At 45.6% G+C, this 19,700-nt stretch overlaps 2 protein-coding genes across 2 annotated transcripts in view; one reads left to right on the plus strand and one right to left on the minus strand.

Annotated features, from left to right (window-relative positions):
- Window positions 1-14,683, plus strand: part of LOC142574601 (Na(+)/citrate cotransporter-like) — a 39,870-nt gene extending 25,187 nt beyond the window's left edge. Inside the window, exons 10-11 of the mRNA XM_075683646.1 lie at window positions 3,517-3,816; window positions 13,894-14,683. Coding sequence (XP_075539761.1) covers window positions 3,517-3,816; window positions 13,894-14,019 — 426 coding nt within the window. The 3' untranslated portion in view covers window positions 14,020-14,683. The remainder of the gene's footprint in view (window positions 1-3,516; window positions 3,817-13,893) is intronic.
- A 1,122-nt stretch (window positions 14,684-15,805) lies between these two features.
- The window catches only part of LOC142576005 (alkaline phosphatase, tissue-nonspecific isozyme-like), an 89,420-nt gene continuing 85,525 nt past the window's right edge, over window positions 15,806-19,700 (minus strand). The window contains exon 8 of the mRNA XM_075685878.1: window positions 15,806-19,700. This exon is cut by the window's right edge and continues 1,402 nt beyond it. The gene's annotated coding sequence lies outside the window, so the exon portion shown is untranslated.

The raw sequence follows: 19,700 nt of genomic DNA on the forward strand, positions 1-19,700 counted from the left end.
TTTGCAACTTTTGTCAGTACAACGCCATTATGATGAATGTTCTTTAAGGAATTATAGACCGCAAAACCGACTAAAAATGCAATTTTCTTTATTTTAACGTTGAAACATGCCCTCATCCAAGGCAAATGCTTGCGCAAAGTGGTATCCTCAGATGGGCACCGGTAAGGTATTTAATATGGCGCCAAACACGCCCCTGCCATTATCTATTACTTGCACAACCGTTCACAAATACAATGTGTGTAGCTTCTTTAATGTTTTCAGTAGACCAGTATATGCCCCAAAAGTGCCATAATAGCCGCGCTAGTTCCCGTACAAACACTTGGTTTGGTGTAGGTGCATAAAAACCAGGTTTTTTGTACCATCCATAGTAAAAGCCACTGTTTATAATGCCAATAATTACTACAATGATGGCGAGCAATGCTAAAAAGTAACTTTTTGAGACCCTTGGTGTCACACCAGGTGTGTTTTGCGACGCTGCACTGAACAGGATGGACCATTAAAGGATCAGATAGGCAGACTTTCAAGCCACTGCCAGAAGCAAAAAAAAAAAAAAAAAGAAAGATGAACGCAAATAAAGAAAGAGGTATGAGAAATCAATTCAAAGAAAATATCGCGAAGGCTACGCGACAGGAGCGTTCGAGGTCAATTTGTCGGAAATTAAACTCTAAATAACAGTTCTCTCCAAACGCCATTTTCACTGTCACAAAAGGAACATTTTCTCTCCAACCGCTGTACTTTCCGAACAACGTTTTGTGAATTGTTCGGGATTGCTTAATATGACGCCTACTGAACCAAATTAAATGGGTTACCACAAGATTTTGGTTTTTCTTTAACAGCTTAGCCTAAGAAATACCCTAAAATTGAGGTCATTAGCATGTAAACATTTTTTGCCACGCAATGGTCAAAGCTACACATATTATTTTGGTTCAGAACAATGCCCACAGCATATAAAGCTACTAGAAATATTTGTAGCTATTTTGCTACATAGGAGGTTTCAGGAATAATCCTTCAATAGAGAAAGGAAACGTTACGAAATATATTTTAACGTTTTTAAAAATGTTTAGTAACTTTGTTCCAGATTTACCACACCTTTAAATGTATCTATATATAAGAGGCAGCTATAGCTGAATACCTAGGTCCGCTATCAATCCATCCCCCCTAAGTGAAACATTACCAACAAATAATCATTTTGTTCGCTCACTCGCGAATCGTGAGAGCATATATGACTCTGCGCTATCAGCACGAAGTTTTCAAACGCAGTCTCGCGAGCCCGTCTGCATCGTTGTTTACCTTTGACGCTGCAATAGAAGCGCGCTTCGTCTGGACGATGGCAGAGTGGGAAAAAAATGAATTCGCAGTTTCGCCCCAAAGGCGAAGCATTGATAGAGATAGCCAAGTATTAAGGATTGCACGAAGTGAGGATTGTGGCTTTATTGGCCGAGTGAATTGCTGTAAACATTCGCTTACTAATTAAACTAAGAAGCATGCTCTCACGCGCGCATTAACAAACGTGAACAGATGTCACTCGATAACCACGATCACTCACTGTCACAAATACTCGCGTAATAAAGAGCGCCAAAAGCAGGGAGAGGACGATTGCTGCTGCCGTTCGCCTCATCGCGTCCCCGAAAGATCGATTACGTGACCGCCGAATAACACTGGGCGCGCAGGAAGAAAGCGCGCATCACGCCACCAGCCGTCTCGGCTCCCCCTTATTAGTCCTTATACCCGCCGTATATTACCTTGATGATGCGTATGCCCTCAGCCACGCGGACAGCCATGCGCAGCCACGGCCGGGGTCGAAGAGGAGACGCGTGCTCGCCTGCCTTAGCGCGCGCTCGATCGCATGACATCTAGCACTGCGCGCGCAAGATGACGGCGCATCAAGCTACCATTCTTCTCAGCAGGCAGGTACCCAGGATATATTTTCTTTAGGGGGGGGGGGGGGGCAATTCAAGGTAACTTCTCTATGCAAATGAGGGGAGGGGTACGTTTACTATAGTACAAATGTGAATAACGCCCACCGTTAGCCATAAAGACGCGTAAACATGCGAAAAAGGTCTATGTCGAGTGCGCCGTTTACTGCGCATGCGCATTGATTAGTTGCCCCAACAGGAGGACAAACGAAAGCCGGCTCGCACCCTCCCACCGAACCCAAAATATGGACGATAACACAGAGGGAAGTGTCTTTCTATTTGGGACTCGAGCCTACGGTCGCGTAAGGACAAAAACGTACGGAGCGAATATTCGCAGCAGAACGAGGCATGTCCCTGCTTCGGCAAAAGTGCGAAGACAACTCGGTGCGTCCTGATGGAATTCGAGGATATTAAGCCAGCGAGACCCTGTAGGTAACGTACACCTTCCACGATCGCTGGGATTTAAAAAGCATTAACTGGTCAGCAGTCGAAATAAGCAAGAGATGTTTAGAGTATTGGTGCAAAATTTTCGGCGGATAGACCATCTCACGATGATTGTCGACGGTAATACGTGTAGCACTGAATCAACCGAGCGACACGATGTATTGCCACCGTCTAGAAGACTTACGTGCGAGTCGTGTACTGCAGCGGGAGTCCTCTACCGCACTTCCATAAGGGCACTCGACGCCATCTCGCGCCATCTCCGCGAAGCTTGTGCGAGGCCTCTGAAATGCATTGCGGGTCAGTGCGTGCGAACTCTGAGAATTGTTCCCTCACTTGCCGCACACTCAGTGACACATTCTCAGTGACCCAAGTAGACGAGCGGTTCATTAGAGCACGGCACATACCCAGTGCATTTGTGGCGTACCTCGCTAAAGCGTCGGGCTGCCGTGTTTGAGGAACCCTTGTGACGTTCCACTCAGCATCGGCGAAATTTAAGAGATATTATTCGCAATTTCAGGGTGGCATTTCCAGTGGCACATACCTAGTTACTTTAGTTTGCGTCAAAAACATCCATTTAAGAGCGCCGCACACATGCTGGAACATGCACAGTGGACCAAGTTGACATCAAAAGGGCTCATTGAAAACCAGTACAGACCGAGGGGCACAGAGCCGGTACTCCAAGTCGGCCTCACGGAGGCTTCTTTGAAGAGCGGCACATTTGTACATACTGTGACATACTCAGTGACGCAAGTTGGTCCGGTGGCTGCTTTTGAACCCTGCCACCTCAGCACAGCAGCGCGATAAGCTACCCATTCGACCACCGACTACCCAGTGACCCAAGTAGGTGGGATAACGTTTAGATAGATAGATAGATAGATAGATAGATAGATAGATAGATAGATAGATAGATAGATAGATAGATAGATAGATAGATAGATAGATAGATAGATAGATAGATAGATAGATAGATAGATAGATAGATAGATAGATAGATAGATAGATCTTAGAAGATGCGTGTCAATGCCCCACTTCAAAGGGATGCTAATAATCATTATCATATTAAGTTCATCTAACTGAGATGGGGCAGTAAGCGAAGCTACGCTTTACAATACGGGAATGAACTCACGCGCGCAATCGCGCCACTTCCTTCGCGCAGAAGTCTGGCCTATCGGATCTCATGGTGGTAGGGTTGGAGGTCCTGGACCCCGTGCCGGACTGGATGATGGTGGTGCTGCTGTGCCTCCTCGCCTCGGTGCTGACCGAATTCACGAGCAACTCGGCCATATGCAAACTCATGCTACCCGTGGTGCTGGAGAACGCCACGCACCGGCGCATCCACCCGCTCTACTTCAGCATTCCCACGACCATCGGGTGTTCGTTCGCGTTCATGCTGCCAGCTGCGACGCCACCCAATGCCATCGTCTACCACATGGGCCGCATGACCGCTGGTGACATGGTGCGTCCGCTTACATTTGGCGCACTTTGCGCGGTCCTCTTCCTATAAGTTACGTGAGAGTACTCGAAATTTTGAATGAGGACCGAGTTATTTGCCTTCGGACCGAAGTATTCGATTGAATATCTCGATGCACGATTTCACAGAATGCCCAGATATGGCAAAATAACGTGAAATTACTGCGAATGATTGAGCCTATACTTGACATGATGAGAAGCTGGCGCATAGAAGCTCGTGATTTCTTTAAGCTTACCAGGCACTACTCTAACTTGTCGCCTTTAGAGCGCATCTTTTAGGCACCTATTCCTCCGTTTGGCGTCGGCGTCCTTCGGCGTCCCTCGCCGGCGGCCCTCGGCGTAACCGAGCGAACGAGCACAGCGGAGGATGAAAGAGCGAACGCGGAGCGCTGCGGGGGAGGAAATACGGTGATAGCAAGGATAGGGCGAGGAGGAAAGCGGAGGAGGAAGGTGTGCAGAAAGCGTGAGAAGAAAAGCATAGCACCAATCAAGACACGCTCTGCGTCGACGAGCGCTACGAGATGGCGCCAGAGTAGCGCTCAGTCGTCTGTTCACCGATGGCATGCGGCGAGCGCGTTCGCCGACGCCATGTATGGAAACAAAGTGCTGCATGAGCGGACGTCTGTCGGCAGGGGCTGCTGAGAATCGCGCGCACGCGTAACCCAAGCGCTGCCTCACGCGATCTACCGACTAGCGAGGTTGTTGCGTTTGCAATGTACCGCACGAGACAGATTGTCTGCGCTAGCCAATATATCGCGAAATGAAAACGCGTGTAGAGCTATCCTCAAATTTCTCATTATGGAGTACCGTAACTGTCGGTGAATTTTTTACTCATTTGCTTACTCGCCATTCCTAGGCTAACGAACCCATAAACAGTCTTGTCTATAGGGAAGAGCAAAACGAGAACAAGGTGAAAGCGGGAGCCAACGTTTCAACAAGTGGACTTGTATTTTTCAAGGCCACAATTGCTTTCCTCGCCAGAGTATATATAGGTAGGGTACTTCTGAAGGGGAGAGAGAGTAAGGCGGGTGGGTGCGGCAACGAGCGAAGGTGTGTTAGCGACGAGGGTGTAGAATTGAGAATAAAGGAATGTTGTGCACAAGGCGGGGACGCGGCCGTCTGCCAACCGCGTTTCCACTGCGTTCACGGCATCCCTCTATCACCTATTTCGCTGGTAGGCCTCGGCTATCGTGTGTCTGCAAGCGATAACAGAAGTATCGGCTGAAACCGGTGCTCCTGAAAAAAAATCAAAAGAAAATACTTAAATGGAATGAATAAATGAATAAATAAATAAATCATCATCATTAGCCTGGTTACGCCCACTGTAGGGCAAAGGCCTCTCCCACACTTCTCCAACTATCCCGGTTATTTACTAATTGTGGTCATGTCGTCCCTGCAAATTTCGTAATCTCATCCGTAACTTTCTGCCAACCCCTGCTACGCTTCCCCTCCCTTGGAATCCAGTCCGGAACCGTTAATGACCATCGGTTATTATTCCCTCCTCATTACATGTCCTGCCCATGCCCCCCCCCCATTTCTTTTTCTTCATTTCAACTAAGATGTCATTAACTTGCGTTTGTTCCCTCATCCAACCTGCTCTTTCCTTATCCCTAAACGTTACACCCGTCATTCTTCTTTCCATAGCTCATTGCGTTGTCCTCAATTTGAGTAGAACCCTTTTCGTAAGCCTCCAGGTTTCTGCCCCGTACGTGAGTACTGGTAAATAATAGCTGTTATACACTTTTCTCTTAAGGGATAATGGCAACCTGCTGTTCATTATCTGAGAATGCCTGCCAAACGCACCCCAGCCCATTCTTATTCTTCTGATTATTTTATTCTGCTGATCCGGATCTGCGGTCACTACCTGTCCTAAGTAGATGTATTACCATACCACTTCCAGTGCCTCGCTACCTATCGTAAATTGCTGTTCTCTTCCGAGACTGTTCAACATTACTTTAGTTTTCTGCAGATTAATTTTAGACCCACCCTTCTGCTTTGCCTCTCCAGGTCAGTGAGCATGTATTGCAAGTGGTCCCCTGAATTACTAAGCAAGGCAATACCATCAGCGAATTGCAAGTTACTAAGGTATTCTCCATTAACTCTTATCCCCAATTCTTTCCAATCCAGGTCTCTGAATACCTCCTGTAAACACGCTGTGAATAGCATTGGAGAGATCCTACCTCTCTGCCTGACTACTTTCTTTATTGGGATTTTGTTGCTTGCTTTATGGAGGACTACGGTGGCTGTGGAGCCGCTATAGATATCTTTCAGTATTCTTACATACGGCTCGTCTACACCCCAGATTCCATAATGCCTCCATGACTGCTGAGGTTTCGACTGAATCAAACGCTTTCTCGTAATCAATGAAAGATATATATAAGGGTTGGTTATATTCCGCACATTTCTCTATCACTTCATTGATAGAGCGAATATGGTCTATTGTTGAGTAGCCTTTACGAAATCCTGCCTGGTCCTTTGGTTGACAGAAGCCTAAGGTGTTCCTGATTCTATTTGCGATTACCTTAGTAAATACTTTGTAGGCAACGGACAGTAAGCTGATCGGTCTATAATTTTTCAAGCCTTTGGCGCCCCCCTTCCTATGGATTAATATTATGTTGGCGTTCTTCCAAGATTCCGGTAAACTCGAGGTCATGAGGCATTGCGTATGCAGGGTGGCCAGTTTTTCTAGAACAATCTGCCCACCATCCTTCAACAAATCTGCTGTTACCTGATCCTCCCCAGCTGCCTTCCCCCTTTGCATAGCTCCCAAGGCTTTCTTTACTTCTTCCGGCGTTACTTGTGGGATTTCAAATTCCTCTAGACTATTCTCTCTTCCATTATCGTCGTGGGTGCCACTGGTGCTGTATAGATCCCTATAGAACTCCTCAGCCACTTGACCTATCTCATCCATATGAGTAATGATATTGCCAGCTTTGTCTCTTAACGCATACATCTGATTCTTGCCTATGCCTATAGTTTCTTCTTCATTGCTTTTAGGCTTCTTTCGTTTCTGGGAGCATGTTCAATTCTATTGATATTATACTTCCTTATGTCAGCTGTATTACGCTTGTTGATTAACCTGGAAAGTTCTGCCATTTCTATTCTAGCTGTAGGGTTAAAGCCTTTCATACATTGGCGTTTCTTGATAAGCTCTTTCGACTCCTGCGATAGCTTAATGGCAACCTGTCTAACGTAGCTACCGCCGACTTCTATTGCACACTCCTTAATGATGCCCATTAGATTATCGTTCATATCTTCAACACTAAGGTCCTCTTCCTGAGTTAAAGCCGAATGCCTGTTCTTTAGCTTGATCCCGAATTCCTCTATTTTCCCTCTTACCGCTAACTCATTGATCGGCTTCTTATGTACCAGTTTCTTCCGTTCCCTCCTCAAGTCTAGGCTAATACGAGTTCTGATCATCCTATGGTCACTGCAGCGCACCTTGCCGAACACGTCCACATCTTGTATGATGCCAGGGTTAGCGCAGAGTATGAAGTCTATTTCATTTCTAGTCTCGCCATTCGGGTTCCCCCACGTCCATATTCGGCTATCCCGCTTGGGGAAGAAGGTATTCATTATCCGCATCTTATTCTGTTCTGCAAACTCTACTAATAACTCTCCCCTGCTATTCCTAGAGCCTGTGCCATATTCCCCCACTGACTTGCCTCCAGCCTGCGTCTTGCCTACCGCGGCATTGAAGTGGCCCATCACTACAGTGTATTTTGTTTTGACTTTACCCATCGCCGATTCCACGTCTTCATAGAAGCTTTCGACTTCCTGGTCATCATGACTAGATGTAGGGGCGTAGACCTGTACTACCTTCAATTTGTACCTCTTAAATTCACAGCAAGACCTGCCACCTTGTCGTTAATGACATAGAATTCCTGTATGTTACCAGCTATATCCTTATTAATCAGGAATCCGACTCCTAGTTTTCGTCTCTCCGCTAAGCCAAGATTCCAAGATTCCAAGCGGGCAGCCCAGCAAGCCCGTGAGGCGGCGTGGAGGCAGGGCCTTGACGTTCCCCCGTGGGAGACCGGAGCCCGGGTCACGTTAAACCTTGCCGGACGTACAAGAAAGTTGTATCCATCCATCCATCCATCCGCTAAGCCCCCGTAGCACAGGACTTGCCCGCTTTTTAGCACTTTATGTGCTTCTTTTGTCCTCCTAACTTCACTGAGTTACTTAAGTAAATCCGACTCCTAAAATTAGCTAATAACCGCGATAAAAGTGTCGATCTCATCTGGACACCCGCTCACACACTACCGGACGTTAGCAATGAGGCGGCGCACCGCATGGCTCGAGAACTTACGGACCGAGCCTCGGTCAGCTCCGTCTCATCGACTACCGATGAGTGGGAGTGGGAAGATCGAATGACCAGATTTCACGAAATTACACAACACCATAGAATGCAGAGGCGTACATTCCCGCCGCCGCACCCAATATTAAGCAAAAACCAGTCTGGCGAATGGCGGCAGTTACAGACCAGATCCTATCCGAGTCCAGCTATTATGCACCTAATACACCCGATTTTTACACGACGGACAAGCGCAGACATTGGGACTCTATAGGGCCACCCTGGAGCATATCCTATAGGAATGTACGGTTGTAATCCAGAGTAACGTTGATGTAGCCTCAAACAGCGACAGCCTCCGCGCACGCTGGGAGTCTGCGTTGCTCAGCTCGGATCTGCAGCACCAACTCTGGGCCGTCCAGCGAGCCGAGGAATCCGCCAAGGCCCAACAACCCTTGGCCGAAACATAGGCGGGGTCCAGGCCCACCCCACCGAATCGCAGGGCACTGAATAAAGTTATTTGAATGGATAAATAAATAAGAGGGAAAAAAGGGATAAATGGTTTAAAAAGCAAAACAAGGTGAATGACCCAAGCAACCCAACTATGTGTTCGTTGAAATGCTCGGCGACGGCTTTGGGAAGCTTTTTAACTGTGTCCGCGCGATGTCCGTTTAATCTGACGTTCACCGATTGTTCCATTTTCCCGATATATTGTTTCTTACGGAAGGAACATTCAAGCATATAAATCACATTCTAGCTTGTACAAGTAAAGCTATTTTTGACTTCTTGTGTATAACAATTTGCGGTGCTTTTAATTTTAATGTCACTTTGAAGGTTCCTACAGGTCTTGCACCTGGGGCGACAACATGCTTTCATTGCCGGGAATGATGTTGGCTGACTTTCGCGTGCACCAACATGTCTTTAAAGTTTCTCAATTCTACGCCCTCGCCGCTGACCCACCTTCGCTCGTTGCCACACCCACCCGCCTTACGCCCTCTCCAGTTTAGAAGAACCCCACCTATATATAGTGTGGCGAGGAAAGCATATGTGGCCTTGAAGAAAAGTGCAGTTGTCGAAACGCTGCTGGCTCCCGCTTTCACCTTGTTCTCGTTTTGCTCATCCTCTTGGATTTTTATCCCGCCTTACCCCTGTTTTCCCTCGTCTATAGGGAAGGCAAACGATGGGATACTATACTGCGCTAATTAAACAGTGATGAGCTAGGTATCGGAATATCCTCAGAAACACTAAAAATTATGGGGTTTTACGTGCTAAAACCACTTTCTGATGATGAAGCACGCCGTAGTGGAGGACTCTGGAAATTTCGACCACCTGGGATTCTTTAACGTGCACTTAAATCTAAGTACACGGGGGTTTTCGCAATCCCAGAAACATCACGGCTCTTTGTAGGATGTACACCTCTGAGTACATTACCGTGGAAGCCGCGGAAACGAAAATAATATAGTAGCAAATTTAACCAGTTTACGTGTACTCGAACCAAGTAAAGCCCCACTTTTCTTGAGCGGGTGGTGCTAAGCCACTACTACAGAATTACATTGCTCATGGCCAGGATTTTGCGACGTGTACACGTCGCGCCAGCTTCCAACGGCGTCCGCGCGCCCCGATGTAAATTAACGGTAACAAGACAATATATATATATATATATATATATATATATATATATATACAGAGGCTGTTTCAGCGAACACTTTCAAAAATCTTTGAGTTGCCTGTGGCAGATATTATCCCAATTCTAGTTCATGAGCTGGTCTATTCAAAGCGGCGGACAATACTTGCGCAAAAAAGAGATGCCAAATCGACTAATTAATAAAAATTCACTGATTAAGTTTTTAACTAATTACAGTATGGCCCATATTGCAATTTACGCATTCTGGCCGTGGAGTTCGTCAGGCGTTCGTCACTTGGAAGGAATTTTCAAGCTGATTACTTTTCGTTCTTGGCCACCGCTTTCGCTCGGCGCCAGCGAAACCGAAGGGTGACATTGCGTGGCGGCTTGGCCGAGCTCTTTCGTGAAGCAATGACTTGCAGAGTTGGCGACAAAGCGCGATGCCACCTTGCACGTGCTGTCGAAGTAATTAAGTGCGGGATTGCGATACTGGCATTGGTATAATTTATTTATTTATTTATTTATTTATTTATTTATTTATTTGTTTGTTTGTTTGTTTGTTTGTTTGTTTGTTTGTTTGTTTGTTTGTTTGTTTGTTTGTTTGTTTATTTGCATTTCGGAGGCTCGAAGTCATGGAAGCGCTAAGCATGAAACAAAGGTGACAGCTGCCGGGCAGCACTTCAGTTGCCAGTGGTGTTCCAGGGACGCTGTACACGTCCGAAGTGTGCGATTTGAGGGTCCTGCATTGCCTACGCCTGAAAAACTGCTGGGAAATAGAAGGACGACTGTGAACTGGTGCGAGCAGTGCACTTCATTTGTGTATGCCTGACGATTTTTTTTTAAATCTTCGCGGTTTTGCGAAAGTGCTGAACAGATGAGGCATCGCCTTGCAAGCGCATCGAGTGAACCCCTGAGCTTCCATTATGTGCCCTATGCCTTCGCCACCGATTGCCTCTACTAAGCTGGGCCATTGGAAGAAGCAAGCCCTGCGTTGGGACCTTCTGCGTTGAAAAATGGCTGCATCGTCTGGGTCGAGGGAATATTCTACGGCAGCAAAAAATTGGTGTAGTGCTATAAATGGCGGAGATGAACGGCAATGCCTCATTAGCAATGAGTCTGTACGCGTCTCGCCATCCGGATCGGCGAGTTCCAACCAAAACAGCATTTGTTAGCATTTTCAGACGTTTTCGCCCAACAGGCTCAGTTCACCAAAAAAAGGCAGCCCAAGAAGAGCATCATTGATGATGACTTTGAAATTGACGTCCTTTCCTGCGTGCATGCAATGCCAAATGCAGGCATCAGGGATATTTCAAAACAGTGCGGTAAAAACGTGGGAACAGTGCACAACGTTCTAAAAATGCACGAATTTCATCCATACCACGTGAGTCTTCATCAGGACCTAAGTGAGGGAGACTTTTGTAATTGGTCCCTAATAAAAACTGACCAAAATAAGGATTTGGTACTAAGAGTGATTTGGACTGATGAGGCTCGATTTCGCAGGAAAGGCAGAGTAAACATTCACAATGCTCACTACTGGTCGCAAGGAAATGCTCACTGGCTGCGGCAACACAACCACCATATTCGCTCGGGTCGAAATGTGTGGCGTGTCATACTTGGGGACAGAATCATTGAACTTCACTTTTTCGAAGGGAACCTCGATGGAAAGAATTATGCGCACGAAATTCTTGCTGCTGTCGTTGATAAATTTGCCTCGCGTCTCCGTCTCCACGAACTGCGGCAAGTTTGGTTCCAGCTTGACGGAGCCCCGCCACATTTCTCGTCCACTGCAAAGAACTGGTTAAACTAACTTTCCACGGCAGTGGATCGGACGCGAAGGGGAGATCGTTTTGGTCACCGAAATCCCCTGATCTCTCTCCACTGGACTTTTTCTGGGGCTACGTGAAAGATCGCGTTTACGAAGTTTAGCCCACCGATGTCAACGACATGAAGACGAGAATACTTACCGCCTGTAGAAGCATCGACCCGGAAGTGCTGCGCAGAGTTGTCGACTTCACGCGAGAGCGGTTCATGTGGTCTGTTGTGGCGGAAGGCAAGCACTTCGAACATCTTTGAACCGTTTGTTTCTTGGCGATTGTCATAATTCTAAGCTGAGTAAGATTTAATATCACTCGAAACCGATATTGTGTAAGCAATAGTATATTTGAAGCTAATTTCTAACATGTTTATATGTTTTGTTTGTATGTAGGCCATGGATTTACACTGTACGTGTTGTTGTTGTTGTTGTTGTTGTTGTTGTTGTTGTTGTTGTTGTTGTTGTTGTTGTTGTTGTTGTTGTTGTTGTTGTTGTTGTTGTTGTTGTTGTTGTTGTTGTTGTTGTTGTTGTTGTTGTTGTTGTTGTTGTTGTTGTTGTTGTTGTTGTTGTTGTTTTACTTCCACTTCTTCCGAAGTGATGCCGGAATGGTAGCTGTCTGTAACTAAATAAATGCGAATTTGACTACGTTGACGCAATTTCATGCTCTCTCATGAGGACTGGCAGATGCGTTCTAATTTTAAAAAAGTGACATAGAGAATACGGGCCAGTAACCCGTGTTTCCTAAGCACTGACCAATGCAGGGTCGTAAATTCTCTTTAAGCATGTGCAAGGCACCTGGGAAACTGGTAACTTCAGTGGTTAACAATGTGCTGTATGGAAGCTGACGCTGTCGCTTTTATGTTGTGAGATGGCATTAATTTAAATCATTATCCAAACAAAGCTTACATTATTGTAAATAAGAAAGCAGAGCAGCATCGCCGCACCTGAGTGCATAAGAAGTCTAAAGCGGCAAGGGGTCTAGTGACCTGCTCTAATAGCAATTGCTCAAAGAAACAGGGCTCGTCTCACGTCGCCCTCACAGTCATTCTTCGGTTTCGCTGGCCAAGAACGGACACGCTGGCCGAGAACGAGAAGTAATCACTGTCGCCTCTCACCCCACCTTCTTGTCAGACGGAGCGCCATACGCAACAGCTGCGTCACACTAGGGAGGGGCCTCGCGTGCGTAATTAGACGGCTTGGGCTGAAATTTCAGACGTGCATATCTCAGGGCACAGGCGCGTTACTAAAACTGTACAAAATGGAATAGTCACCAAATCGAACCGCCTCTGAGTTTTCAATGTGTACAGGCTAACTGCAGTAAATAAAAAGATATTTATCGAATTTAATTATATACTGACATTACGACCACAATTATTCTCACAGTTTGCAACCACCTGGCTGCATAACCTAGGTAAATAAATGACTTCTGTGTACTCCTCTTTGCATTTTAATTTAAAAATCCGGAAAGTCTAACTTTGGACACCTTCTATATATATAGTTCCGTCTTGTTCCCGTTAAGTTACTTTTTTAACTTAAGGACTTTAAGGAAAATGCTGTCTTATGCATTCAAACACAACGCTAACTGGAACACCAATGCATTTCGACGAACACAATGAAAATAAATATATGGAGACTGATGCGGTCGGGAGAATTCGTTCCAAGTGGATTCGCCGTGCAAACTCAGCGGCTGTGATTCACACATTGAAATATGTGGGGTAATGTAATTAATAAAAAAAGTTAATTAGCGTAACTGCATTAATTATTCAGTTGAACATTTTGATTTGTCGTAGAAGTAAGGGCCACCTCATCGGGCAATTTAGATCAAAGGTTAGATTGTGCTACCTGCCATAGGCAGTCATTAAAAAATTGGTGCAGCTGAAAAAAAAATCCCTGTATGGTCTGCGTGAATATAATGGTCAATTCAAGTTGTAGTCATGTTCTTTCCTCTTCCTCTTGCAGCGTCCAATTCTCAATCGGGACGTGTAATGCAAACATGTTGCGTACCGAACCTGTGGTGGACGTTACAGAAGCCCACGTGGTCAAAATTTGTCGGGACACCTTCCTAATGACCTTATCTAGTAGCTCCTTGTTTGCTTGCTTCAAGGCGTTAAACAGCGTCACTGAACCAATCAACCAGCTAATCAATAAATCAATGTTTCTTGTGATTGTTTCATTCCCTTGTGCCACAGTTTTTCCTGCTGCCCCCTCTGCAGTAGTAAAAGCTTGCCAGTTACTTTCACCTTATTGTGCTCTTTCTTTTTTTCTCACCTCCTTAATTCATGTTTTTTCCCTTCCTTGCACGACGCGCCGTCTGACCTGTTGCGCACACAAGGCTGGGCCGGGATTCATCATGAAAATTATCTGCGTCACAACAGAGATTCTCGCCATCAACACGTGGGGCTCCAACGTGTTCAAGGTCAACCAGTATCCCCAGTGGGCAATGACCAAGCGATACTGATTCCACGCCACTCCAATGAAACCGTCAGCACATAAACGATAACGACTTACCTATGTTGACCTTGCGTATTCAACTTGAACTGTAGAACATGAGCGATGTCACAAATGGATTAATTGAGCAATTTTAAGTTTCTAAGGCGTAATAACAAATTAAATAGAGTGGTCGTACGATGATCTAACAATTATGGTTGATTCGCGCGTTTCAGGCATTACGTGTTCTGTATATTTAACCTTCTTCGTTATGTCGCTGTACTGAGCTTGAAACGTTCGGAATGATTGTGCTGCAACGTCTTTTGCAAACATCCCGAGGCCACACAGCTCGCTGTCGATCTGCAGTCAAGCCTTTTTGGCATCGCCATGGTTGTCGCCTTTGATCAACTAATCTTGACGTAGACTAACATGGACGCATTGCCTTTTCTACATTTTACGTCAGCCCAGCACCTTGGTTCGCTACGCCAGAATTGCGTCTTTGTGTCCGACGAGGTCGCCGGCGCTTTTCCCCGGTATAATGTACGCGACGAACGGCGCATGTTGTCACTGAACTGATTGCAAGCAGGCCTCGTTTAATTGTTGTCGAACTTCCCGCCTTCAATTTCAAGAATAAAATATTACGGCCACACTTAAAGCAACAAAGAAAGCTATGTGAAAATAAACATGTTAAAAAACGCTGTTTTAGTGCGTGTCTGTATTTGTTCGCGAGTTGTGCGAGTCGAATGTGAAGTACACCGCAGAAGTGCGACCCGCCCCTTTCACTCTTTTGGCCCATTGTTTACGGCATGAGCGCTATGCAAAACAAAATCGGATTGCGGATGCTTTCCTGGTCACTTCCGTTCTTCTCCATAAATTAAGCCCCCACGGTGTGGACAGTCGTAATGTCAGAGACGGCAATGCTGTTAACAATAGCGCCGGTAACAGGCGATGCGAAAAGCCAGACACCGCAGGATTATACGGTACTGTGGTGGATAGGTGGACAGCGCTTCTCGATTTCCCTTTCGCGCCAGCGTCTTCTGACAATTTTCATACACCAGCTCACTGGTCTGGATTCTTAGTCAATGAGTTCGGAAGTTTCGAAAATGCAGGTCTCAGACGAACCGCTTACACAACAAATGACGTAGGGCAATAAAATATTCCAATGGTTCTTTGTGAACGCTCCGATAGGCAGCGCTACAATGAACATTCAAAACGACACAATATGTGCTCTAGTGCAGGCATGAATGGGCTCTCGGAGGATGACGTAGTCAAAAGGCAGGCATATGAATTCCTACCAGCTACTTGAGTAATCTTAATGCGATACCGTTTATTCTTGTAGTAAAGCTTTAAATCTGCCACTTGAATAATGCCAGAGCTACCATGAGCTTTACGCTTGACATCATCGTTAGTAGTAATTGGTTTATTTCTCTATGAATAGATTACTACTAACCGCAGTAACTGTCTTGCGCATCCTGCTGACACTTGAGCAGCGGTCAGCAGTGGAGAGGAGAAGGAGGAGTGAGTAATGTAACAGGGAGAGTGGTTAGAGTAAAGAACTATTTACAACAGGGCGCCCCTTTTAACTGCAGGCATCACGTACGCGTGCATGCAGTTGGCCAACGCTACTGCGATTAGCAATATTTGTCTATTTCATGCCGTTTTAAATCTATCTATCTATCTATCTATCTATCTAATTACGCTGGTTTCAATATCGCGAATTCTTTACACACGCACATAACGCTTCTTAGAATCCATACAATACCCGACTGTTCAGCATTGTTAGTAGTGTCTGTAAAACAACACAGAAAAGAGAAGTGCTTGACATTGAAGCAGGTTTTATTTTCAACATGTGCCTGAAAGGCACTGTGTGCGAGTTCTTTTTCAGCAAGGCTCTCGAGACTCGAGGAAAGCGATTGAATCACAGAATAAAACGCTTAAGGCACAACTGGCAATGTGCGCTCTGAAATCAAAGGACGTGCGCGTGCTGGCAATTTACAGCGTAGCTTACGGGCTTGCCACACATTTAGTTTTATTTTAGGAAGCTTTATACAGCCTCCAAATCCCATGAAGTACGGTCAATCTTATAAGTCACGAACGGGCTGAATGCATTCGATCGACGATTACGATAACTGCCCGTAATATAGGTAATTAAAGAGCAAGCCGTTATCCCCGCATACAGACAATATTTTTTGTGCAGGAAGACAAACTAGCCCAGCAGTTATTCGTCAGTTGTTCTTTTTAGAATTGTGCACTCCATGTAACCAGCGAAAGGATCATAAACAACTCAGCAGAGCACAGAAAGAGACAAACAAAACGTTTTTACAGTCACATGCACAAGCCCATGCACGCATAGGACCACACACACAACTTCCCATAACGCCATAACGCCAGAAAATTTGGCGACACACTGCTTAATTTGTGTTTGTGCCTTTGTAACTCATGCACATTCGGCGACCATTGAAACGAGCGACCGTCGTTCTCAACGACCAATGTGCGATATAACAAACAGGTACGTTCGGCAGCCCTCGACTACACTGTAATTAGCGATACCAGAATGCGAGAAACGCAACTAATGCGTAGCGCCTCCCGTGGCCTTGTCGTACGCCTCTGCTTTGTACTCTGTAAGAACACCTGCAAGTACGCTGAACATATGCTACAGGCAACAAGCATGGGACTGTACATTAGTTGCTGCCAGCATAACTAGCGCAGCTGAAAACAACAAAACACTCTGAAAATGTCACGTAGTGTCGTGTTGTAAGACATTGACTTCATGAACGGTGCTTTAACAGAGCCGTGCCATCTCAGCCAGCTGGCGTACGACAAGTCTGCCTCCTAACGATCGCAAAGTTTGGCGGAAATGACAGAGTTGGTCAGCGTCGTTGGTTTCATTGCTCAACATATTCGGTTTCAGACATCGGGTGCAACGCTGTGGAAGTTACGCAAGATGTTCGGTAACGGAAATTTATCACCCCGCGATTTCTGCCGATGCTTCGCGTCACGCCAGTGGCGTTTGCTCGCACGAGCATGCACGTGAAGCTGCCGTGACGGGCTGCAAATAAAAAACATGAGAAGAAAAACAACTAAAGGCAAATCGACCTAAAACAACGCATTATCAGCCGTGTACCACAGTTTGTTTGTTTTTAAGGATCAAAAATTTCTTTAATTGAATACTGAAGCTATTTAAGAACAGTTTTGCACAGAAACGTCGAACTATTTCTAAGTGCGAACGCAGCCACTGAAAAAAGTCCGTATTCTCCATACATAACACTGCACGCGATGTCTGAAACGGAGTATGAAAGTGTGCGCTTAATACGTGTATTACATAAATATGACAAAAAAGGTGAACATGTTCAAACTAACAACAATACAACCAACTGTACGCCGCTTGACTGCGAGCAAGTTCCCTCAATGACGTATAAATGAGTGAATCACACTGGATGTACGACACATTGCACCAACATGGCAGTCCAAAGAAATAACATCAACTGCGTCTCCTCAAACACACAGACAATACAAGGTGAGCAAGAGCACGACTGCTTGACAGGGACAAATGTAAACGTATTAGAAAAATAGTAAAATGAGAGGGAAAGGCAGGAGCCTAGCCAGTTCAAGAGCCGGCTGGCCACGATGTACACGTATTAGCAGCCCATGGTTTCCTGGCATTTCAATTTCCACGGTACACTTTAATGCATGAAAAAGCCATCCACACCAGCAACATATATTATACTGCTAAATGTTAACCAACGAAAGCAGGATGTCCATATTTAAACAAGACATTCATCTTTAGGTACAAGATGTGCCTCTGGCATCCCGCCGGTCGGCTTATCGTTAAACATCAGGGTTTCAACCTTGGGGTTCATTACTTGCTTCTCTCAATTTTGTACGCTACTCTTCAGGCGCTTAATTCACCACTGGATCCATCTACGACAGTTTTTTTTTTCGGTGACCTTGACCGCATAACACCGGAGAGTTCCAAGCTCAATTTGCATAGTGGCGAGACGTTACATCACATGTCACGCAAAAGAAACTAGTTCAGTCAGAAGTATCATGAGCCTCCATTTTACCTGTTTAGCCCGCACCTTAGAATACTCGGTTATTTTCATGTTCCACTTAATCGTATCTCATCAATCACAACTAGTGAAGTTTTGCGAGCATCTAGCGCATACACTCTCCAGCACAATGATATAACTGTCATTATCTACTGCATCGTAGTTCAAATATATTGCTAGTATTTGCAACAAACCCATCTGATCATTCGGCACGTTAAGCACAAGTGAATCAAACTCCGTATTAAGTGCTGTCCACTGAAAGTTTTTACTAGTATGCACAAGAAAACAAAGGAGTTGCGCAAGAAAAAGGTTCAGCCATGTGTCGACGCTAAAGAAGACAGGGTCGACGTAAATGGTGGCATGGGTGATTCGATTACTTAATGTCGATTATATCTCTCCATTCTGTCTGTCTGTGTCTTTTCATCTTCATTATTCACTCGGTTCGTATCTTCGTCATATCGTATTTGTCGAGCAATTACGTGGACCTGGTCTTGCAAGCGTCAACCCTTGGTTGACCCTTTCCTTGTTCAGCGTTTAACAGTCTAGAGTGCGTCCCTTGCCTCCGCTTCCTTGTTGCTTTCTTCAAGCTACCGCGAGGCGTAGGACCTCTTAAACCCGAGTGCTTACGGCTTCTTCAAAACGCACGCCCGAGGCTCGTGCGTAGCATTGACGTGGCCGGCCGCTCTCCGCTCTCCCTGCTTCTCAAATACAGCTCTCTTCTATCCGGAACTCGGCCACTTCGCACCATCTGGCTGAGGGCGGGGCAATTAAGTTAGATGGAACTTGGCGACGGCACGGCAGAGGGCGACAGCGAGACAGCCACTCACATCCCACTCCGTTTACGGCTAATTATACTCGTTTTATTATATCCTTAGTTGCTGATTGTTACTACGTGTTATCGACATTTACAAGTACCACTTGATACCATTTTCATGTTCACACATACGACACCTACAAGTAACCTCACCAACCATCTCCTTCTGGAAGTGGTTACAAGATAACCAGATCTCAGATACACCGACCCGGTGTGGTCAGCTAAGAAGACCTTCTTTTCAATAGATGCAGCAGTACTGGAAGGGATATTTCGATAACAAGAGCTGACATTGACCATTCCCTACGCTCACCTGCTGCAAGCGAGGAGACAGCGTACTCTTAAATATCTGCGTGTAAGTACTTCAGACTAGCCAAAGAAGGTGCGAGTGGGCCTTCTCGCTCAATTCGCTTTCCGGTTGCGCTGAAGCAATAAATCGTGGATTGTCAACTAGTGCGAACATCAACCTTGCGCAACACGTGCTAGGTTTTATCAAATTTCGAACAACACATCTTCCCCAACATTCAATTGAAACGAGCAGCGAAGACAGGCGCCTATAAATAAAAAACAATTAATACAACGATGGTCCACTTTAACTTTACAAATGCTACGCCGTACTTATATTAGTTTTAGATTCAAATCTTACAGGAAGAATGTCATTGTTCTGAAGAGAAAGGCCTCATTACTGCGGAGACCTCTCTTCTTATGGATATAAACTGTAGGCGAAAGCGACCTGCCAATGTAGCGCTCAGCCCCCTCCGTGGAAATACATTTGTAAGGCAGTTAATAAATGTAGTGCACCCTCCCACTTTCTGCTTTATAAAAGCTGGAAATGGTTATAAACCGAGGCTT

Source organism: Dermacentor variabilis, chromosome 3 (assembly GCF_050947875.1).
Source record: "Dermacentor variabilis isolate Ectoservices chromosome 3, ASM5094787v1, whole genome shotgun sequence".
NCBI lineage: Eukaryota > Metazoa > Arthropoda > Arachnida > Ixodida > Ixodidae > Dermacentor > Dermacentor variabilis.